This window comes from Glycine soja, chromosome 11 (genome assembly GCF_004193775.1).
Source record: "Glycine soja cultivar W05 chromosome 11, ASM419377v2, whole genome shotgun sequence".
NCBI lineage: Eukaryota > Viridiplantae > Streptophyta > Magnoliopsida > Fabales > Fabaceae > Glycine > Glycine soja.
In genome coordinates, this window is record NC_041012.1 from 44,121,058 (window position 1) to 44,145,557 (window position 24,500).

Here is a 24,500-nt window from a genome sequence, read left to right on the forward strand (position 1 = left end):
ACACTCTACATTAATTTAAAATTTTCGTCTAAAGTTGCAGTGAAAGAGCTGGAAAAAAACAATAAAATGAGTTTGAATCCATAGATTTATATCCTATTTTAATTTAAATTTTAATTTCAATTCACTCTCATTCCATTTTAGTCCATTCAAGCAGAGTAGCAATTAGTTTGAGTTAGTTCATCCTGTATGAATCCAACTTGCAATAAAACCATAACTTAATACAAATCAAATCCAAGACCAGTTCACATCCAACAACAAAAAATGATCTCACGAACCCTTGCTCGTGTCGTGGTTCCTCTGAAAACCACCACCCCGACGAGGTTCTTGTTGTTGTTCTCCCTGTCCCAATTTTCCACCACCCAAAACACCGACACCGCAACTCTGGTGCGTCTGAAACACAAATACTGGCTGACTCCGACAGAAGCCATTTCTCTCTTAACCTCCCTCACACACCCTTCCTCCACCCTCCCGCAAAGACTTCCACCCCTCTAATCTCCAACCTCGCCCAAGCCCAACACCTCAACCCTATCCTACCCTCCACCAAACCCTAATATAACGACGCCCTTTCTCGGATGACTTCTTCCACACCTTAACCAAAGCCTACGCGCACTCCTTCCAGCGCGTGGACATGGCCCTCCAAACCCTCCACGACATGAATTCATTGTTCCACTGTCCCCCCCTCCACGCGCACCTTCAACTTCGTCCTCAACGTGCTCCTGAACACGCGTCTCTACGCCGCGTTGCATGAGCTTTTTCTTCGCGCGCCGCGGCTTGGAGTCTCCCCCGACGCGTGCACTTTGAACATTGTCATCAAGGGGCTGTGCGCGCGCGGGGAGATGGACGCGGCGTTCGGGGTGTTGGAAGATTTCGTGAGTTAAGATGCGTGGCTAACGCGCGGACCTACGCAACGCTGATGAAGGGTTTGTGTGAGAAAGAGAGGGTGGAGGAGGCTTTTGAATTGTTGGAGAGGATGGAGGTTGGAGGGGTGGAAGCCGATGTGGCGGTGTACAATGTGTTGATTGGGGGGTTGAGGAAAGTGGGGAGGGTGTGTCCCAATGAGGTGTTGTGTGGGTTGGTGGAGAAGGGGAGGGTTGAGGAGGGGAAGGGGGTTGTGGAGAGGATGGGGAAGGAGGGGTTTGTGCCTAGCTTTGGGGCTTATAAGGGTTTGGTTAAGGGGTTTTGTGAGAAGGGAAGGATTGGGGAGGTTGAGTGGGTTGTTAGGGATATGGTATGGAAGGGGTTTGTGCCCAAGATGGGGATGCGGAGGAGGATTGTGAAATGTGTTGTTGAAAGGGAAAGGAGTGATGGGTGGGTGGCTGGTGCCATTGATGGAGTTTTTGAGGATTAACATTCAAATTCAGATGTTTAAGCATACACTGGCAACTTTAGGTAAGGTATAGAGTTTGGTTTTTTTGGGTGTAACGGTGGAAAAGTTAACAGGTTTGAAAAAAATTGGTTCGCCACCACAAACAATGTCAAGGATTTTGGAGTCATTGTGGATGCAATTGAGATTGCATCAAGCACCCACTATTTTGATCGCAATGTCAAGGTTTTTGTAGTCATTGGGTGTAATCTTGATTGCATCAGCCAAATTTTGTTCGTGATTTCCTGCAATTACCGTGACTATCAGAAAACCGAAATTTGAAACCCTGTCAACAACAACAACCCCATGATGATATACAATTGGATTTGGTGTGAAATTCATAAATTTTTTGTCATTGTGTTCAATTAGTCTTGAGGCTTATGAACATTAATGCAAGCACGCCCTTAGTCCTGATTCACAAGTCTCAAACACCAGTTCACAGTTGAATTCATTGACACGAATCATTGATGGGTCTCATATCTAATGTGAAATGCTGACTGGAAAACTTTCAGGATTGAATTGATTGGCGAGTACAAGTTCATGTTACAGGGACTAAGAAAATGGCCTTTTTGAATGTTGTATGTTTTCCTTTTCTTACAAGCAAACACAAGTGTGAATATAACGTAGACAGCATAGACCATTTAAAAATTGGTTAATATCGGCTCTCTTAATGGTAAAGGAGTACAAAATTAGATTGAAAACCTTTTATTCTTTTTTATTCCTTGTATAAAGTTATTTACATGCTTACAAACTACAGCACCTGAAACATGAACATGTTTATGTAAAACGGTCTATGACGATCACAGGACTATTACTACAATCAAAATCTGCCTAGTACTGTAGAAACACTCACTTGGAAGACTGTATATAAGAACACGGGTATGAAATGCTGGAGAAAATATGCTATATGCTACTTGAAACTTTCTTCAGTAGGACAAACCGATAGAATCTCTTTTATCTGTGCCCCCATTTCCTCTTTATCATGCTCCACTTCAGTAGATTTAACAACTTCTTGGCTAGACCTGTCAGGGGAGCATGCATTTTCAGGGTCATCTTTTTCATTCGTGATTTTAGCTGTGGCTTCATTGTCCAAATTAGTGTTTGATGGAACTATTTGAACCACGTTCACCCCAGAACCAGGGGAACCATTGCTACCTGAGACCACAGCATGAGAACCAACTGGAGTTCTTATTACATCTATGGGAGATTGAGCTGCAATAGATTCCTCGTCAGAAGAGTCAGATTCATGTTCTCTTTCTGGAACTGTTGGAGACTCACCTTTAAATTTCAATTTCCTTGATTTACAAGAAAGAACGTGCCTCAAGCCACGAGCCGATTTTTCTGCATGTTTAAAAATATTCTTCGCCATATCCTTCACATTTCCCTTGGCACTGGCAGGGCTCTCAGGACCACTCCCTTCTGTTGATCCCCCTTCTGCCTGAACCTTACCAGTTTGAAAGCCGGAAATGTTCTCGTCCATGACAAACTTCACAGCAATCATCCCCTTAGCATTCTCTGACCTAATGTTATCATGTGGAGACAGAATCTCCTCATCAACAGAACCTGAAAAACCCTCCCTTCTTTTACTCCGGTGGAATACTGAACCAATCTTGTGAAGGCCCTTCCTAACCGTTCTCATTCGATGCTTTTCTTCAGGATTATTATCAGGACTGCTGCTGTCATTGTTCAAGGATCCTGATACAGTTGAATTACCACTGCCAACTGAATCATTAGGCTCCCCATGAATTTCTGTATCAAGGCGCCGACTCTTCCCTTTCCTAGGCTCCCACCTTTGGGAAACTTCACTTCCTGGGTGATGAACCCAAACTCCTGTCTCTTTTTGCCCGTCGATGTCTATAGGCTCATAGTTATCTGCCAACTTCTCAGATTTTTCAGGTGGAACAGGTGAGAAGGAACTATTATCAGTAGTCTCATTTGCTTCAAAGGAGATTTTTCGTTCTTCAAAGTCCATTGTTTCCTGGTCACGTGTAGTAGTATCAACTCCCTGTACAGATAAAATTCAAAATTGAAATCGAACAAACAAACACCAACCACAGGTCAAAAAACTTAGGAGGAACTTGTTGTGCCCCACATACTATTTTCATTTTCTTTTGTATTCTGTTCACCAGAATGCTTCGCTTTATTAAATATCAGTAAGTACCAATATATTTGAGAGGGAAATTACCTTTCCATTATCTTCAAGAATAGTTATTGCCAAACGCAACCTCCCCATTTTCATGTTCTTAAGTGACAGCCACATATCATGTCTTTGCCCATCCCTAAATTCATTGATGTTCACGGTACAGTCCCTGAAAACAGCACAACATTCAATTATTCTCATGAATACGCCAGTTACAGAATAAGTGGCAGAAAATCATGGGAAACATATACAAAGAATTTAGATAGAAGGATAATCAATGATCAAACAAAGCAGTGGAAAAGAGATCAAACAAGATATGTAGAGAAATTTTTGTCTCATGAGAAATTGAAACATTCAATATTCCGAACTACAACTCAGTAAATCAATCTATATAAGATTGAAAAAATAGTCAGGGACACACAGATTCTGAAATTCTGGGACTGGTAGTCCCAGAAGCCAAGATATTGGGAATATGGGAATTGAGACAAATGTTTCTTTAACTGTCCCATGGTTGCAAGGATTTCATCAAATGTGGCACATGCAGGAATCATTGGTTCATTGTTATCAAGCGCAAAAAAAAATGAAGTCCATATCCCAGTATGTAACCACACATACTTGTTACAAGCACGTACCCAGTGATAATAAGATATACATAACTGTTACCATGTACTCCATGATAACAAGATTGATGTCATAAAAAAAAAAATATATATATATATATATATATGTCTTGCTAATGAGCACCCTAAGGACACTGGTTCAGCAGTATTTAATACACTATTAAGTGCTTTCATTTTCTTCAGTAAACAAATATTAAATGATTATTATGTTTTCAATATAATGTATGTTTTCTAGGGGTATTTACGGGTTGGTTTGGGTCGGATTTGACTAAACCTGTTACCCAACCAGACCCAAGGCAATCATAAACGAGTTGAGTCGGGTTGGATTAATTGGATTTGAATAACTAAAAAATATTTTATATTTTGTAAAAAATAACTTTTTTTAGAATAATAGTTTGTTTTTGTCAAAAGTTAAGTATATAGTGACTAAATGTATTCAAAAAAGATCAAATTGTAATAACATTTGACTAATAAAATTAATGATTTCAATGTTAATATAAAATTTTTATTTTAGATAGAAATAAAGTATTGTATTAGTACAAGAAAACATAAATAAAACCAAGACAGAGATAAAAATAACAACTTATAAAGAAAAAAAATCATGGGTTATTTAATTTAATAAACTATGTGAGCTTAAAAATTAATGCATTTTGTATTTAATAATTAATTTATATATAATAATAAATTTAATTATATGATTCAGGTCGGGTCGGGTTTAAAGTAGAACCCATTGCCTAACCCGTATATTATTCGGTCTTAATTGGATTGGATTGTGTTCGACCCAAACACTTAGAAGACCCAACCCAATATAATTGAGTCGGGTTGAATCATGGGTTGACCCAGACCCATGAACACCCTCATGTTTTCCTTTTCATTAAATATTTTTTCCTTTTGTTTTCTTAACCAATGTCTTAAGACAATTGTTATAATTAAATGTGCATGCACACACATACATATTTTACAAAATACGAAGTTTATAAAATGAAACAAACCCAAGGATATCATCATAGAAATGGTCCTTGTCACGAACTGCAATAACCAGCACGTTATCAGACTCCCATGTTATGATGGGAACTTTAAATTCCTCGTGCCATTTTGGAGTAAGTGTTTTCCTTTGTATCTTTGTCCTGAATCTGTATACACCCATTTGACCTTTCACATAAGGATCCGCTAATCCTGAAACATACTATAATTTGTCACGCACAAATAAAAATTGTAAGAAAAAGAAGCTCAAAAGAATCACAGGTAAGGGATAACCATTTAGATCAGATGGCTTCATCTCAGATGCTTCAATAACTTCCACTTTTGCATAAGCAACAGGCTCCTTCTCATTCACTTTGAACCAAGACTCTATAACATTAAGGTTCACAAATGGATAAGCATATAATAATACAACAAATATGTGGATTGCATATGCCATCATATATTTAGAGAGGGCTATCAAAATGTTCTTTCTTCACTAAAGATATGTGATGAGAGAAGATCAATAGCTAGAGTTTGATGGCAACCATAAATTTCTCCAAAAATTTCTGACAACCGAAACTCTCTCTATAATGAAACCATGAGTAATTCCACAACTCAACTGTTACATAAAAAGTTAATCCCCATGCCTACTTGGAGAAACTAAATCCATATGCATGAGGCTTGTTTTAGCAAACTTTCTGAGTTCAAATAGGTTTTACATTTAAAAGATTTGGCAACACAGACGAGTAAAATCGACATTTCATACTTTATTTGAACAATAATTGATTGCCAGAAACTGGTGGCGTAAATGTCCATGATATGTTGATGAGCACAATATCTAATTTTTATTCAAAAGAATCACCAAGACTACCAAGTAAATCGGTTATTGCAAAAGTCTATGAAAATCGTGACATGTATTTACCTTGTTGTGGTGAAACAAATTTCTCAACATCAACAACCAGCATGTTGGGCTGCAAAAATTCCAAACATGTAAATATAGGAATATAATTAAAAAGGCTACAACAGTTTCTAACAGCAGAAACAACTAAAAGATGAAAATGTTTTCTAACACATTTGATATTTTTATCACCTCATTTCAATACCCCAAGAAGCCAACATTAGTAAAATATACAAAAGTAGCAAGATGAGAATAAAACAGAGAACAAACTTCACCTCAACAAGGGTCTGTTCAAAAGCAATAGACAGCAGCTTATCCTGATAAAAAAAAAAGCATTTAGATAACACAAATTGCTTACAGCATGAGCAAATTACATAAAGCATTAAGAATGAACACAGATTTTGCCTAAAATCAAGGTATACTTACTAGCCACCCAGCAATGCCTGGAAGTTCAGTCACATCAAGCCCATGAGTAAACATAGGTTTGACAGTCATTTGAAAATATGGAGGTTCAACAAAGCATACACGCAAACGGCCAATAAAAGGCCATGTTGGGAGAAACTTCACCCCAACTAAGACCTATATAATAGACAAATAACATAATATTAATAATGATAATAACAAATTATTTAAAATTTTGTTTTATTCCCTTTTCTCTCTTAACTACCTGAGAAGCTATTCATAAAATCTGCATTTAGTTATATATGAAATTAGCTTTGAACTATACAAATATCTTAAATTCTTAATGAATTACTCACCAAGTCTTTCATCAAAACTGCTAACTAAGGAATGATAAAGGTGAAAGTAACTTGGAACAATGCAGGAGGGAAAGCAACTTAAAAAGTATAATTACAACCTTTATGTCAGACTTAAGAAGGATGGTGGGATATTTAATTGAGTATAACAAAAAATTGGGGCATGTTTGGTTTGAAAAAACATTTTCAGTTTTTTAGTCTTCACAAATAAGTGAAAAAAAATCTGCTTTCAGTTTTCACTTTGTTTCCTATATAGAAATATTTGAACAAACATTTTTCATTTTTGTATTCACAAATAAGTATAAAAAAAAATCTGTTTTCACTTTGTCTCCTATCTACAAATATTTGAACAGGATAAATCTTTGAAAACAACAACAAAGTGAAAATAAAAGTGGCATTTTTATAATTACATTAAAAAAATAGAAAATGAAAACAAGAAACATGCTCTCAGACCAAACATGTAAACTTTCTCCATCATCCTGTTAGTTATTCTCTTTAATAAGAATTAGAATTAGCAAATTATTTTAATGTTAACTAACAAAATGCAAGACCATCCCACTCAATACACATCTCTTGCTTCAAACAAAAGATAATTTCTAAGAATCAAACTACATGAGAGAATATTATCTGTTTCCCTTAAAAAAACTGGCACATGCACAACCCTGAATCCAAGCTTGTATCCATGAACTTATAATAAATAAATAATATGAAAAAGAATGTTAATATTCAACAAATGTGTCACTATGAAATCAAAATTCCATTGTCATACCTTCCCTTCAACATGCATTCCCGTAATGTGCAGTTTTGCCCACATTCCAAAGCCCAATCTTTTTCTTAGTTTCACAGCAAGTATTGCACTCATATCATCAGCTGTGAGAAAATTCATTCCTAACTCCAGAACCTACATGAATCACACATTAATATCTAAATCAACCTGAACAAAATTTCATTCACAGATGCAGAACAAAACATTCCCTTGGTATGCTGCTTTGAAAAATTTTCACATACCAAGTGATCATCATCACTCTGGCGAAGAACCCTAACTTCAGTGATCAAAGGTGGGTTTCTTCCCATGTATAGGTGCTGAACGACAGCTTCTTTCTGCAAATATAGTACATGGATGTCAATATCTTATCATACCAGAAGTTGAAGTGAAAATTTTATATTCACACACATAAATAAAACATATAATGGACCAAAACAGGGAAAAACTGAATCTTTCTTGATCAAAATTGCATAAAGAATATGAAATTCATATCAAATAATTAAGAAAAAGGTTGAAATTCATATTGTTTGATCAAAGCACAATCAAAGACAAATAACCGAACAGCACGAATCATACAGCAGTCCAAGGTTTGTACTTCTCTAAGAACCACGGTATGATAGGGAATAATATCTTCTGAGAGACAATGTTTTCCATACATATTGGCCATATGTTTTCAACTGCATGGTTCAACCACCGGACTGTTTCAGAATCTGAAAGCACCTGAAGCACAATAAAAGACATGATATGCAAGTTATATCAGTAAATCATCATAGCACAATCCTTGGCGATTAGAATACGACATCTCAAAGTTTAAACTTGCAATGATAAAATAAAAGATACTAAAAGAACTGAATATTAACTTCAAAAAAAAAACATATAAAATATATATTAATACATTAATTTCCTACTGGGGAGTATTGTTTCTTATTCTCTTAGTTTCAGTCATTTCATCCTTTTAAGTAAATCATAATTTTATTTTCAACATCAAATGAAAAACATTTTTTTCAAAGAACAAAAGAAAAGAATCTTGGACTATCATTCAAGAGACAGAACCTTATTTATAAGTAATATTGTACTAATCCATTCAAAACGCTTCTGTATTTGTCTCTTCTCTCAGGGTCCGCTTCTTTTTCAAGTTAAGGGAATGGTTTAACTTCAAAGAGGAATTTATTCTTTAGCAGTTTCTCTTTCATTGACCCCAGTTCAGTTCATTTACTTTTAAAACTTATTAAGTTACTATTTTCCCCTCAAAATCAAATAACCACACTAAAACCAAGAGAACTACCCTTCTTTGATTAGCTTGCTTCCTCTCCTCAAACTGCAACTTCTTCCGCAACCTCGTGACATAACGTTCATGAACCTTCCCAAGGGAAAAATAAAAAAGATCAAAGTCAGAAACACAATAATATTCCACATCCTTTTTTCTCTACCCTTTGAACAAAAACAACAAAAAAGACAACTCACAACACGATTCCATTACCAATCCCCCCCTATTTTTTCTTTCTTTTCCACATCACCAACTATTCAATCAAAAAAGCAAAAAATAAAGATAAAAGGCAAAACAAAAACAAAAACAAAAAAAGCAAATAAACAAATAAAGAATATCCAAAAGTTGCCAAAACTCCAACCATGATCCTCACCAGAAAAAGATAGATCAAAGCCACAAAATAAGCAACCGTGTGACACCAGTTGAATGCAGAGAGAATCCATAGCCCAATAAGCACGATCCCCGCATGATGCAAGATTGAAACTTCCATAAAATCCATCCCCTTCAAACCCCAAAAAGAGTAAAAAAAAAAAAAAAAGAATCTTCAAAACCACCCCTTAACTGAAATCAGCACTCCTTACACCAAAATTGCAAGCTTTATAGAAACCCATTGATCCAAATCCAATCCTGAACCTGATTACACGCGAAATGCATGCCCACAAAGGAACCCCAAAATCTCTTGTATTAAAGAAACTGAATCCGGGGCCCCCAAAAGGGTATTGTAAATAATTGAATATTCAAATCCAGAAGCAGATACGCTACTGTTGTGACAACAACTTGGAAGAACACGAATCTGGGTCAAAATTACGAAGAAATTCAATATTAAAAAAAAAATGGTTATAGAAAGTGGAGAAGGTAAAGTTTGAATTAGTGTGTCCCAATGGTGGGTTCAAGGGGGATTGAATTGAAAACGCTTTGAATATTTTATTGTATATAAAAGCAGTGAAACGGTGCCGTAATGAGGAAGTAACGCGGCCAAGAGAAAGATTGAGTAGTAACCACAAAAGAACAGAAGGTAACGCCTAAAAAGGAACCGCTTCTTCGGTAGTTGTATGATGCAAAGAACAGAGGCATTGATTATTGTAAGCTTTGTAACTGGATTGTAATACACAAAATATAATAATCATTTATTATTTATTGAATTTTTTTCCTTTATATTTTCTGATGATACTTCTTTTTCTATCATATTACAATTGCTAAAATATCTACCTGAAAATAAAACTTCGAATGAATGTTGAAAAATCTGATTTTGAATTTCCTTTAAAAGTACCATTTTTATCCATAACAAAAATCAAACTAAAAAAATTATTTACAATATTTGAGTTTAATTTTAAACTAAATAATACTCCATAATATTAGTACTACTTGTTGAATATAAAAATAATTTAATAAATTATAAATTGATATGTAAAGAGACTTTGTATTCAATTACAAATAACAACAATTATCTTAGAGGGACTTTTGATAACAAAAAGAAGAACTTTGTCTAAAATTCATGATCCATCAGCATCATAAATTATATAAATTATGGTTTTTGTGAATGACTAAAATATATTTTGTTAGTCATGTATATTTACATAAAAAATATTGGAAAATAAAAGAGTAGCGAGTTATATGTTATAAAAAAAAGTTGAGACAGTCCATGGATTAAAAAAGATAAAGTATCAAGTATCAATAATAGATGGGAATTAATTGGTTCTCATGGCAGATTCTTTGAAATATCAAATGATATAGTAGGTCCATCATTGAGTATGAAAGTTTGTCAAGTCCAATTAATACAGTTAACAATTATTAATTTTAGTTAGACTCATTATTTAATAAATTTATCTGTCGGTTTGATTTAGATGTGAGATTGATTAAAATTAGTGATTACCAACAAATTTTAGTTAATCACAAAAAATAATTTAGAAAAAATGTAAAAAAAAAGTTAACATTTTTCAAATTTTGATCATTTATTACATCACTAAATCCAATAAAAATAACGTAATATGTTTATCACTGTAAAACTTTTTTTAACTCATAAAATTAGATTTTTATCTCCTAATGAGAATAAATTTGTGTAAAATATAACTAAAAAATAAATTTGTGTATAAAGAATATAAAGGGATATACAGTGAAATCAAAAAATAAAATAAAGGGATATGCAATTACTCTCCGTCTACAAAGTTTGAACGTAGGTTGGCTAACACGTATCAACAAATACTGCTCCAAATACAACGAGTCGGCATTTGGTGTTTTTCTTTTATTTTTGACTATAACGTCGGCACCGGGTTTTGATTGAGATTTGAGAGTGAGCTTCCAAAAAAGGAGCAACCAATTTCTTTCAATGATATTTACTAATTTATTTATTTTTTAAAAAAATTTATTTAAATCAAATATTTTTACATCATTTATTAAACTAAATGATAAATATTGAACGTCTCTATATTTTTATTTTAAACTATAATAGCAATCATTAATTTAAATATTTAAACTACAAATATTAAATTATATATGCACGTAATTTTTTTAACCAAGATATCTTTTTATTAAAAGTCAAAAATTAATTTTTTTTTTAGATATGCACATGTAAAGGATTAATCTTTTCTAACAAATATTTTATAGATAAGACTATCTAACAATTAACATTATGTTAGTTATAAGCACATAAAGTTTTGATACTCAAACACCAATATCTAGGAACGCGAATGAGACGTGATTTTGGTATTGACATTTGTTTCAAGTGGGTGGGGTAAAGATGGCTCCACGGCGTAAAAGTCACAGTCACACCACGTAGCTGATCTAAGATCTTTGGCCAATCACTAATGAGTATCACATGACATTGGAAATACTTTCATAGATACATTCAGGATTCATTCCACTCGTTTTGGATTTGGAACAGAGTTAAACACGCATAGATGTAATAAAAGTAACAAAAATAAAAAAGAACAAAAGTATATATAAAAAAAACATGTTATTTAGATTGATAAAAAAAAGTAAATATTGTTTTAAGAAATTAAAATAAGTGTTTGAGTTCATTTATGTTATCACCATAAGTGATATAAAAATAACAGACAAAAAGTATATGTACTGTAAAGTTTTTTTTTTTACAATGTCATCCGTTACATACTAGTACAAAATAACAAGTTTATTAAGTTTTATGATAATCCCTCTCAAAAGTTACATTAAAGTTAATTTTTTATTACAAAAAAGTTAATTTCTAATTGATTGTCAAGGTAATATATATATATATATATATATATATATATATATATATTAAAGGGACATTTAGTACAAGAAAAAAATAGTTTTCCAAGAATTTAAAATTAATAATGTTTGTTTCTCATATCTAATTTTTTATTTGAAAATAATATTCTTGAAAAACATTATTTTCCACCTTCAGGTTTTTACTTGTACTCATTTTCCGCAAAATTATTCTCATGGAAGAAAGTAGGAAACTTTCTTGAGTTGGAAAATAATTATTACATTAAAAATATTGGGTTACTCTTATTATATAATATATCATTTATTATGATAAATAATTACATTTTTTTGAGAAAGTTTTATCAAAACTAAATATATAAATATTTTATTACCAAGAAATATATATGAATATTTTTAAGAATGTTTATTATCATCCAAATAGATTTATCCATTCTTAAACATTTAAAAAATCTTCAATCAAACACACTCTAACAATATATGTCTATTAAAATCTTAATAAGCTTTTAGATTGTGATTCAATCTTTATTTATTTATCATGCATTATAATTGACACAATCAATCAATCAATCACAGATGACAAAATGTGAGTTACCCTAGTCGGTTTGGTCCATCCGTCACCGACTTGTTAAAAATAGGATGACGTAAGCTAATCTATTTTTGAAATATGAATTACAAAAATCTAATTTTTCTTGTTTAAGGAGTTAGTCTCTGAAAAAAAATGATCAAAAAGCCCCTAAAAAATGAAAGAAAAATCATAATTAAAGATTAACTTCTAACTTAAAATATTGAATCTTAAACACAATTTTTTTTCGTAACTAAATAAAATAGAAATTCAAAATCTTACACTATTTTTGCTAATTTTATCTTTAAAAAAAAAACTATTAGTTTAACGGCGCAATACGCTCCGTCTTGTTAAAAGCATTTTTTCTTACGGCGAAAAATGAGATTGGTCCAAACAAGTTGGCATATTAATAATATTGTCCCAACCTGCCTAAAAAAATGAATTAAATAGACTAACGAAATCAAATCCATAAAATCAATAGAGCCAAATATATTGACTTCTGAAGAGTAAAGTGTCATCTTGAACACAATTAACCGAAAAAGAAAAAGAATTTAATCCCTTGCATTCAAAAGGGACACAGGGGAACCGTGGCTGGATCGTGGTATATTGGTGGATGGGTTGTCGATCTCATTTTTTGGTACTATAGGGAGATAAGCATCTTCTCTTGCCATGAATAATATTTTAATTATAATGGTAGTAATAGTCAACATTGAAAATGACCAGTGGGCCTGCCCAATTAATGTTTAAATAGTTATGATAATGAAATAAAGTATCCTTCATCTTCGTTAATTTAACTTTTACATTAAAAAGTTAAAGCACACAATAAAATTTAATAATTCATTAAATTTCTTATTGGAATTTTAAAAGTATATAAAAGAAAAAATATTTTTATTAAAATGTGTAAAATTGCGTGGTTAAGTCTTGTAGTAATAGTTATCCCCATTTCATTTTATATTAAATAAATTAGGGGTGGGAATATGCATCAATTAAGGTCGGTTGTTGGGCATTGAGATTCTCTAAAGTTGTTGATTAATTATGGTATTGGTAGCTCATCACACTACAGGATGATGCAACACTATTAGACTGGTCACTCACAAGTATATTCTGATCTTCAAGTTATTGGGAATTTTGTAGAGTAGTAATAACTAACATTAAATGATGTGTACTAACTTGGAGGCCTTCAAATTAACATCATAGAAATTACAGATAATGCATATTGGTCTTTTATAGATTATAATATCCTTTTGAAAACTTGATTTGCTTACACAACGCCAGCGCTTTTGATAATTTCTTAATGGATAAGGTATAGAATTGCTGGATCACACGGGTATATACATATGGAATACGATAAGAACGTATGTGATAGTTTGGCGTAGTCGTTTGGAAAAGAAACACGTAGTCACGTACTTATGATGTAGAACTAAATTAACCAATTAATAGTGATACTAGTAGATTTTTTATATATTCATATTAGCACGAATTGGAAGAATTTTTTTTTTTCATTTAAAACTACACAAGCTAGTTTATGATTATTGGATCAATTGTTTAATATCCGTATTGATAGGAGGAATACATCATTGAGAAACTAATAATTTCGGGAACAATTAATTCTTCAAATCTATAATTCTCGTGTTGACTTCACATGGTTTGTTTAAACTCGAAGACGCTAGCTATTTTATATACCTATTTGCTTCCCATTAATTATGGTTTGCCAAATAAAACATTTTTAATTTACTTTGATACCTTCATGATGTCGGCCATGCATGTTAACATAACATTACCACGTTACACTTGTCACGTTTTGTGGTGTTCTCAGATAGAACTTTCATTATGACACGTATGGGTTGAATATTCAAAACGTTACTGATAATAAAGATGAAAACCAGCCAACTCGATCGGATGATCGATTGCATCAATGTTACACCACGCGTCATCAATATATAGAGAATAAGAATGTAAATAGTGTGAAAAGATTAAAAAAAAATTCAAATTTAGCACTCAAATGCGTAAAAAGTGTGGCACATTGATCCTACCCTTAAATTTGTAAGATAAATTTAATCATTAAATTATAGTGTTCAATGATCAATTTGACATTAAGTCATAAAATTTATGAACTAATTTATTGTTAAATTATTCTCATGATTAATCTATTACATTTTTTATATATTTAGAAATTAAATTTAAATTTTTTTATCTTTTAAGATCAATTTATTATGACCTCACACTTTAAATGACCAAAATGAGTATTCACCAAAAAGAAGAATGAAAATAACATCTCAAACGAAACAATTACTTGAAAATTTATTAAAACCTCACATAATCATTAAATTTATAAAAGATTACTAAATAAAATTTAATTATTATCTTTGATATTTGTTATAAGGTTTAAATTAAAAGTGTAATCTTAAAAAATAAAGTGTAACTTAATCATTTTTATAGTTCAAATTAATTATTATCTTTAATCCAGAATACAATTTTGGATTACTCAATCCAAAAGCATGAAATCATAATTCTGGAATCCCAAATCCATAAGCTAAAAAAGTGTAACTTACCAATTAGCCAATTCGAATTACATTGGTTGTTGTTGCCTGAGTTAACATGGTTGGAGCAACAAAGGTGGAGGAGGTTGTGCGGCAACGCAAGGAAAAGGAGGTGCGATGGAGTGGAAGATAGAAAGAGAAACATGGAGAGAAGAAGAGGGTGAGCAAGGATAGAAGGGGAAAGCCCAAGTTGGCGATATTAAAAATTTGAGGGTGCAAGAAGCAAAACATTGGTGAGTGAAGCAAAGGCCCATGGTTTTATGTTTCTTCGGGCTTTAGTATAAATAAATGGACATTTGGATGAAAATTATCGGACTTTAGTTTTCAAATTTCAATCATTACCCAATCAAAAATGCTAGCTACACTTTTTTTGAATTTTTCTTTCTAACACACTTAATAATTATTAGTTAAATTTTTTAAAAACTATCAATTTTGGTGGGTCTCATATCTCTTATCTCTTCTAATTTAGATGTAAGGCCCATCAAAATTGATAATAATGTCCAATAAATTTCAATCAATTAATGAGCAAGTATTAAAAAAAGTGTTAAACAGAGAGTTATTAACATTTCTCTTTTCCAATTATACTCCTCACTTCGACCTTTGAGACAACATCTAATTGTCATGCAGGTGCGTTTGTCACTTTGTTGAGCTTGATAAATTTTAGGCTCAAATAATTTTTTTTATCACTGTAATTAAGTTTTATTTTTTTTATTTTCATCCTTAAAAAATAATCATTTTAGTCATTATAAAATGTTTTTATTTTATTTTTCATTCCTAAAGCGCTTTGAACAATAAAAAAATACTTTAAATAATAAAAAAATGTCATACAAATCACTTTAAGAACGAAAAATAAAACAAATATAATTTACAGGAACTAAAGTAATTTTTTTTGTAGGAACAAAAAACAAAAAATACTAGATTATAGGGTCGAAAAGTATATTTAAACCTAAATTTTAATATCTAGTTATCTAATCTGCTATTGTTTTCTTGAACAAAAGAAATTTTATTTGATTTAATTTATTTTTTCACGATGGACAATACCGTGTTCAACATTTAGAAATTTGGTTTTTTTAGAGAATAACTAATTCAAATAATTGATTCCTTATCTGTATAGAAGAAGCACTTAAAAATAAAATTTTCCCCAAAAATAGTCAGGAATTGATTCAAGTTAAGAAGTGGCTATTTGTAAAATAAATAAAATAAAGCAATTTTTTTTACAAAAAACAAATAAAAGAAAAAAAAACTTTACGGGCGGCTTCAATTTTGGGCCAGCTCAATATTTTCATGACAGTTGCTATTTACATTCATCCTTGTTATTTATACCCTATCCATTTTCCTTTTTTTTTCTTTTGATTATTTTTTTAACCAAACTATCCCCAGTCAATACACTCCCCTCACCTCTTTCTTCGCCCTAAATAATTTTATTTTGAGAAAAACACTCCCCCGTCCTTCTTCCTACGAGTCAGTTTTCAAAATTCCAAGTCTATAATAAAAAAATGATAATCTACTATCTCTTTATGCATTTTTTGCCCAAACGAGATTTATTAGCACTGAATCGTTCTAACATGTGATGTAAAATGTTCAACATTAATCCAGGAAGGAGGAATATCTTGATGGAATATTCTTAGGTTTGCATGAAATGGAACTCTAGTAGTGTACCTACAAGGATTCCAACACTTAACTTAATGTTTGCCTGAAGAAGAAAAAATGTAAAAGTTAGATTGAGAGGGACAAAGAGAAACCTATGGAAAGAGTATATACTTGAGGCCTATATGGCCTATTTATACCATTCTCCTTTAACCTATGATTGTACTTCTTATGTGACGAGTTGTGGAGAATGTCTTTGTTGTAACAATAGTTTATGGCAAATCAAAAAAAAATTATTGACTGAGTTGCGGACAATATCACTTTCTTTAAGACGTTTCGTGGCACTGCCAAAAATTGTGAAGCAGACTATCAACCACAACGTCTCCAGGATAAAACAGTCCAGATCACTGTATAAGATTCTCACTGCACTTAGGGAACCTTTTTCTAGAATTACACCCTCTTGTATGACTTGAAAAGTCACTCTAAAGCCACCCGAAAATATGACTTAAAAAGTCACTCTTATAGCCAACCGAAAAATATGACTTGAAAAGTCACTATTATAGCCAACCGAAAATACGACTTAAAAAGTCACTCTTATAGCCAACCGAAAATACGACTTAAAAAGTCACTCTTATAGCCAACCAAAAATATGACTTTAAAAAGTCACTCTTATAGCCAACCGAAATTTTAGAGCGACAGAAAGAAAGAGGGAGAAGTTTGCCGGAAATGCATCGGCTGAAATATGGGAGGGAGAAAGAAAAGTTGAGGAAATGCTTCTCAACTGGGGCAAGGAAAAATGAAGAAATGAACTCTCTATATATAGGGAGTGAAATACTATTCAAGTGTTTATCTTGAGCGATGTGAGACTTGAAGCTTTTTTTTTTTCAAACTTTCATCCTTTGTTCTAATAGTCTTTGAGTTAGTGTGCATGTGTTTTATATGAATAACACATTCTAAAGCACGTTGAACATAATTTTTGTGAGCTGAAACTTTGGTGTTGAACGTGAACGTCAAATCAAACATCATGGTAATCCTTGTGAAATTTGTTGTGTCTCTAACAAACTGAGGTTTTTCTTAGTGTTCCATAATTGTATTGAGCTTGATTTGTAACCAGAGGATTCTCAATGTTAGTGCATTGGTTACAAGGAGAGGGAGAAGTAAAGGGAAGAGACCTTGATTTCTAGGACAAGGGACCTCTTTACTACACCAAGTATTCTTACTCAAATTCATCTATGCTGATTCATTTATTTACTCATGGTTATATAGATAATAACAAGCTTCTGTGATCCTAACAGAATTGATTCTCCACTAATAACAGACTTCATGCTTCACTAATATTACTAACAGCTTCTAATAGAATTTGGCATTATCTTGAAACAGCACTATTGTTATTCCATCCTACAGAGGCTACACAAAAATCATCAAGATATGAAGGTCTGTTAGTGCTCATCTTGGGCCTGCTGTCATGAGCTTTTGCTGCAACTTCTTCTTAGAGTGTTGCTAGGTGCACCCAGCATTCTAAAAAAATGGCAAAATTGCCCTTGCTTGGTTTTTCTCTTACGGATCAAGTTGATCCAACTTCCGGATCAACTTGATCCGTAAGAGGAAAAATACAAATTTTGTTAATTACACAATATATTTAAAAATATTTATTTTGCTAATCAATCAATCATAATCATAATTCATGCTAATCAATCAATCATGCTAATCAATCATAATTTCCTAAAAGAGGATATATCTATATATAATCATAATTCATTCTAATCAATCAATCATGCTAATCAATCATAATTCCCTAAAAGAGGATATATCTATATATAATCATAATTTATGCTAATTATGATTGAATTAGATTCAGTTTTCGGATATATCATCTTTTAGGGAATTATGATTGGTTGATTAGCATGAATTATGATTATATATAGATATATCCTCTTTTAGGAAATTATGATTGATTAGCATGATTGATTGATTAGAATGAATTATGATTATATATAGATATATCATCTTTTAGGAAATTATGATTGATTAGCATGATTTATGATTATGATTGATTGATTAACAAAATAAATATCTTTAAATATCTTGTATAATTAACAAAATTTTTATTTTTCCTCTTACGGATCAAGTTGATCCGAAGGTTACGGATCAAGTTGATCCGGAAGAGACTTCCGGATCAACTTGATCCGTAAGAGAAAAACCAAGTAAAGATAATTTTATCATTTTATTAGAATGTTGGGTGCACCTAGCAACACTCTTACTCTTCTTCGTATCATTCTTATCATTCTGTTTGTGACCATAGGCGTAAATCTTAAAAAAATAAACTATGGAAAATAGGTTGCATATGTAACTTTGATATCCTTTTTTATAGTATATTATTTTTATTATTAATTTATTATTTATTATTAGTGTCAGAGTTGGTGTGCACTGTGCTTAATCAGTCCCTTATTTCACGTCAATTATTTTCTTACAATGAAAGATAATATAATACATATGATAAAAACAGAATTAATATTCTTTCGTTCAAGATCAATGTTTTAAAACTGGTTTGGGTTGGCTAGTTGGACTGGTTTGGCTAGAAATTAAAATTAAAACCACAGCCAGTCCAACAAGTTAATTGGATTGTTGTTTATGCAATTGACTTAGTTATACTCGGTTAACTCTGTTTTGAATAGGTGAAATTTGGAATCTCACAAATGTTATAATTTTATTTTTTAAAAGAGCAATTTATTGCTTTAGTAAAACTAAAAGTATTTTTTTTAAAAGGCAAAACAAAAAGCCATTCAATGTGGGGAAATGCTTTTTAGGTGGCTTGAGAAAATGCAAATTATGTGAGCTGGATAGTTCATGATGCTTAGTTTAGTAGATTTAGTTGTCGTTGGTTTTCATCTTTTTTGTTTAACTTCCACAACAGCCAACAGGTCTGGTTTATTGCTTTTTATTTTAGATAATTGTTTTTTTTAATGTAACTCCCGCAACATGCACGATACTTGATTTGATTTTTTTAGATTTTTTTTAAATGGTTTAAAAAAAGAAATAAAGGGTTATACAAGTATACAAAATTTCAGTCATTGAATAAGAATTCACAAATAAATTTATTAATTTTTAAAATTAAAATAATTTAAATAATAATTTATGATTAGATAACAATATCAATCTGTAATTGTCAGTCCATAAACATTAAATTCTTACGAAATAATTAAATTTTAGGTTTTTAATTTTTTTTTTCAAAAGCGACCAACCCATTTAACTTGCAGGATATGTTGTCTCGTTCCCTAAAGTAGAATTCATTTAAATTGTACGGATTTAAATAGGTGAATCCACCAATATTCTAGTTCTATCAATGGTTGCACCCAAAAATTGAGGTAAGCAATGACTTCTTAATTAGGTTTTCTTTTATGATCACATTTTTTTTTTCATCCAAAAAGTTTGGATTCAACACCTTGCTTAAAAGGATCAAATATAATACCAATCAAAACAACTACTTGTGTGTAAAAAAAAAACTAGTTGATATTTAAATTGAAATATTTTTTTTATTTTAATTATATTTTTTATATTTAAAAAAATTGATTTGTAATAATTCTGTCTTATATAATTTTAAAAACTTTGATTTTGATCTCTACAGTTGCCAAGTGGAATGCATAATTGCCGCTGGGGTAATATGCATCAACCCTGAATCCGGGGACTGGAGTGAAAAACACAATGTTAGAACAAAACAACGGCACAGCAATATAATATATGGCAGCACCAAATGCCAATAGCTACAAAACTGTATGCATCCAACGTGACATCCACACTCAACTCAAAAACCAATTCCAATAATGGCGACCTTATCTATGTCATCTTGATCGTAATCCCCGTCATCAAACTCTTTCTTTATTCTACGATTCACAATCAAAACCCAACAACTTCAACTCTCCAATCTCTATCCTCAATTCAACCCTTTTGGTGGCAACTTCTATTTATGCTACAAAAAATGCTGCGATTGCACTTCACCACCGCACTCTCTCACTTTGCTTCCAAGGCCTCACCTTTTCCTCTCACACCCGTTTCCGTTACCGTTTCCAGAGCTATTGTTTGCAACAACCCCACCAGGTTCAGATCGCAAATGGGTTCTTTCTCCACTTCCTCTTCCTCTTCCTCCAAACTCTTGTTCCGCCAGCTTTTTGAGAAGGAATCTTCCACCTACACTTACCTTCTCGCTGATGCCTCGCACCCAGAAAAACCTGCACTTGTAAGATTCTATGGATTTTGCTTTTTATGTTGGGGAAGTTGTGTGAAGGGAAATAAAAATTATATTTTGGAGTGTATGATTGATACTAGTGTGTTTGGATTAGCTTCATGGTGAGAATTGAAAATTAAATTTTTAAGTGTGGGATTGGATGTTTGTGGTTTTTTTTTTTATGTGGGTGGGAGGCTTTTAGTGGATTGGATAATGGGTTTTTCATTTGAGTTTAATTTCCATACACTGGTTTTTACACTCTCAATCAATCAGATATCATGGTAAATTTGACTTTTAAGTAGTTTTTATAGAACTTAATAAATTTATCTCATATGATATGGTGATTTCTGATTGAATGACAATTTAAATAGCCTATTTTTCTCTTTATAATTTTTGTTGTTTTTGTGATTAATGGATTTTTTTTTTATTGAAATTTCAGCTGATTGACCCAGTTGATAGGACAGTAGACAGGGACTTGTCGATCATTGAGCAACTGGGGTTGAAGCTTGTGTATGCCATGAACACACATGTGCATGCGGATCATGTCACTGGGACTGGCCTTATCAAGGTTTGTACGTGCTGAATTGTTACTTCCTTCCTTCTTATCCTTGGTTCCTTCAGTTTGTAAATGCTTGTGGAAATGTTTTCTATAGAGTGGGGTGAGAAACGGTGTACCCTACTTAATTTAATGTGAGGCAGGTTGTGAAGTGTGATGTTGACCCTCTAAATTTTTTAAGGGTAGATAAATACACCCTTCAGTTTATTTTAGAGAATGCTTTTCCAATATTTGTGATTACTTTGCTGTGGGGGTAACTTGGTATATTTTTTGTTTTCCACTTATTTTGTACAGAGCAAAGTTCCTTCTGTAAAATCTGTTATTTCAAAAGCAAGTGGTGCAACGGCAGATCTTTATGTGGAGCCAGGTGATAAGGTCCAAATTGGTGATCTTTTTCTAGAGGTAATTCTGCAGCTGCTTGCCTAGTAATAGATAGAAAACTGGAAAAATTGAATTGTTGTTGATTGCTTCTGATATGAAGATATATATACGGCAACATGTAATAGAATATTGTTACATAGGAAGACAGATAAGATAAGATAAAACACATTCTTAGCTAACAGATAAAAGTCCTAAGAATTCAAAAGTCAAAAGAAAGATAATGCTGTCTTCAGTTCCAGATAATTTCTGATTTGATAAACTCATTCCTTAACTGTAATATGTTTAATCAGTGTTATAAATTGCTTTTTGACTGGAATTGTTTCCTAATGAAAGGGATGGTTCTATATATTCTGCTTGAACTGTCTATTTCTTTGTATTGTTTGATAAATGAATGCCGAGTCTACTGGTATTTCTAATAAGAACTCTGATTTGTCAAGTTGATGGATATGTCTATAGTTGCAGCTTAATCTTAAACAAAATTGTGCCAGTGTTGAAAGCTGGCTTGTTATGCCAGTAATCTTGTGCAGAGAAATAAGAGGCCACTTGAGATGATTTCATACTATTTTTGCCATAGAGGAAATACAGACATGTATTTTTTTTAAATGGTCCTTGACGCCTCATATACCTGGGATATTGTGATCCAGGCAAAGAACCAGTACTCCCTCATTCAGGGTTCCCTGTTTCAATTATCAAGGATGTTTTCTCTTTACATTTATTTGTGAAATGGATCTTATTTTCTGTTGTGCATGGGTGCGGAGGGCTCATTAAATGTTTTATTGTATCATCTACTCTGTATTCTGTAATATATATTATTGCCTTTAATGTGGCAGGTTCGTGCAACTCCTGGTCATACCAAAGGTTGTGTTACCTATGTTACTGGAGATGCACCTGATCAACCTCAACCTAGGATGGCATTCACTGGAGATACCCTATTAATACGGGGATGTGGTAGGACAGATTTTCAGGTATATACTGTTTTCCCATTTTCTTTGGTTAAGCTTTTCAAGATTGTTCAAAGTTGTATCTGAACAAATGATGTTACATCAATTTTATTGAATGACATTGTGCTTAGGTTTTGGTCTTACCAGCTATTTTCCAATATCATCTCAAATTTATTCATTGGTACCTAATTGGCTAATTCCATTAATTATTATGCAGGGTGGGAGTTCAGAGCAGCTTTACAAATCAATCCATTCACAGGCATGACCTTGACTGTGTATTATGTTAAACTAAGAAGTAAAAGAGACAAGATGTTTCTGGTTTATTAAATTTGGGTATTAATACTAAATCACTCGCATCTTCTTTGGAAACAGATTTTAACACTGCCCAAGAGTACGTTAATCTATCCAGCTCATGACTACAAAGGATTCACTGTAAGGACACCCTTAAGCTTTTTCTTGCCAGATTTGTTGGGTGTTGCTTATACAAATTACTGATTTTAGGTGAGCACTGTTGGAGAGGAGCTGCAAAACAATCCACGCATAACAAAGGATGAGGTAATGTTGGATGATATCCATATTTATATGAAAGTTAAAGTGGTTAATCATGAGAAAAGACTCTTTTGGATATCCTAATGGAAGATTATACATGTGATTGTGATTTAGAATGCTTAAAACAGAAACAAATTTACAGCACAGCTGCTGCCATAGTCAGTAATATCTAAGCTCTTGACAAATATAATAGAGAAAAAAAAAATCATATCTGAATTGGTAGATAGAACTCAGTCCTATCATGTGCAAATTTGTATATAGTATACTTGTAGATCATATCTAATTGACAATTTCTCAGCATTATTTAGAGAATGATGGGCATAGTATTCCATTTGTGTATCCTTCATTCAGCTATCTGCTTGGAGATGCTATTTGGTTAAATATGTTCATGAAACGTGAAGGCAACTTTCTTTTCTTTTATTCCAGCAATGAGATTTTTAAAGTAGTCCTTTTAATTGTGATGAGAAAATTTGGATTTACAACATCTAGCTAAAAGAAATTTTAACTTGTGTAAGTTACATTTTTATTCTACTGCTGGTTAGCCCCTACTCGTGTAGTAGTATCTCACAATTGAAAATGTTTGTCCCTTCTTTTCCAGGAAACTTTCAAGAACATCATGGGAAGTAAGTGCTAACAAATTTTATAAAAGCTAAGTCAAATTTGTTTTTTTATATGCATTGTAAGTGCTAATGGAACGTTTGATTTGTGCAACAGATCTTAACCTGTCATATCCTAAAATGATTGACATAGCTGTCCCAGCTAATATGGTTTGCGGAATCCAATCCAATCCAAAGCAAGCTGAGGCTTCATAAGCCTTATCTGAGAGTCACACACTGATGTTATTTGACACAAAGACCTTGCAAGCAAAAGGGGGAAAAATTGTTATAGCCCTTTGAATTGAAGAGAAAAATGGAAATTGTAAATAAATAAAATGGTATTTGTGTTGTGGCCCAATATAATTAGAATTAGGTTCCAGTGATTATGCTGTGTTTCTGTTGTATCTGATTGTTTATGTTAAAACTTCCTAATCCTATACTTCAAAGCCAAATTTTCAGAAATAACCGGTGAAAATCATAGTTTTTCTTGCTGTCGATTTTAGCAGTGAAACATAACCAAAACAGAAAAGCTGTCATCGATTTCGTTCAATATTGTTTTACTGAGTATCATTTATGCATTTAGAGAAAAC

General features: G+C 32.4%; 2 protein-coding genes across 6 annotated transcripts; one reads left to right on the forward strand and one right to left on the reverse strand.

Annotated features, from left to right (window-relative positions):
• Nucleotides 1–2,034: 2,034 nt before the first annotated feature.
• On the reverse strand, nucleotides 2,035–9,778 carry LOC114376860 (C2 domain-containing protein At1g53590-like). 5 transcript variants are annotated; one of them, XM_028335166.1, is made up of 12 exons: nucleotides 9,146–9,778; nucleotides 8,791–8,865; nucleotides 8,082–8,225; nucleotides 7,748–7,840; nucleotides 7,509–7,640; nucleotides 6,411–6,563; nucleotides 6,260–6,301; nucleotides 6,009–6,057; nucleotides 5,381–5,473; nucleotides 5,116–5,299; nucleotides 3,549–3,672; nucleotides 2,035–3,341 (listed from the first exon to the last, which is right to left on the reverse strand). In XM_028335166.1, the coding sequence occupies exons 1-12, from the start codon at nucleotides 9,269–9,271 to the stop codon at nucleotides 2,274–2,276; spliced, it is 2,283 nt and encodes a 760-aa protein (XP_028190967.1). In that variant the 5' UTR covers nucleotides 9,272–9,778; the 3' UTR covers nucleotides 2,035–2,273. The 5 variants fall into 5 exon arrangements, with proteins under 5 accessions (XP_028190967.1, XP_028190966.1, XP_028190969.1 ...); XM_028335165.1 differs by having other exon boundaries at nucleotides 2,035–3,368; nucleotides 9,146–9,772; XM_028335168.1 differs by having other exon boundaries at nucleotides 2,035–3,368; nucleotides 8,101–8,225; nucleotides 9,146–9,212.
• Nucleotides 9,779–20,358: 10,580 nt separating this feature from the next.
• On the forward strand, nucleotides 20,359–24,405 carry LOC114376901 (persulfide dioxygenase ETHE1 homolog, mitochondrial-like). Its single transcript, XM_028335222.1, has 9 exons — nucleotides 20,359–20,899; nucleotides 21,327–21,455; nucleotides 21,738–21,845; nucleotides 22,655–22,789; nucleotides 22,983–23,024; nucleotides 23,138–23,197; nucleotides 23,267–23,320; nucleotides 23,913–23,937; nucleotides 24,029–24,405. Exons 1-9 carry the CDS (start codon nucleotides 20,417–20,419, stop codon nucleotides 24,124–24,126), a joined length of 1,134 nt encoding a protein of 377 aa, XP_028191023.1. The 5' UTR covers nucleotides 20,359–20,416; the 3' UTR covers nucleotides 24,127–24,405.
• Nucleotides 24,406–24,500: the final 95 nt, after the last annotated feature.

Coding starts and splice junctions, on each gene's coding strand:
- LOC114376860 (XM_028335165.1), bottom strand. CDS start 9,271: ATGGATTTTATGGAAGTTTCAATCTTGCATCATGCGGGGATCGTGCTT. Junction 6,564..7,508: donor GAATGCATGTTGAAGGGAAG/GTATGACAATGG, acceptor TCTATTATATAG/GTCTTAGTTGGGGTGAAGTT. Junction 5,474..6,008: donor ATTTGTTTCACCACAACAAG/GTAAATACATGT, acceptor TTAATGTTATAG/AGTCTTGGTTCAAAGTGAAT.
- LOC114376901 (XM_028335222.1), top strand. CDS start 20,417: ATGCCAATAGCTACAAAACTGTATGCATCCAACGTGACATCCACACTC. Junction 21,456..21,737: donor CTGGGACTGGCCTTATCAAG/GTTTGTACGTGC, acceptor TATTTTGTACAG/AGCAAAGTTCCTTCTGTAAA. Junction 23,321..23,912: donor CACGCATAACAAAGGATGAG/GTAATGTTGGAT, acceptor CTTCTTTTCCAG/GAAACTTTCAAGAACATCAT.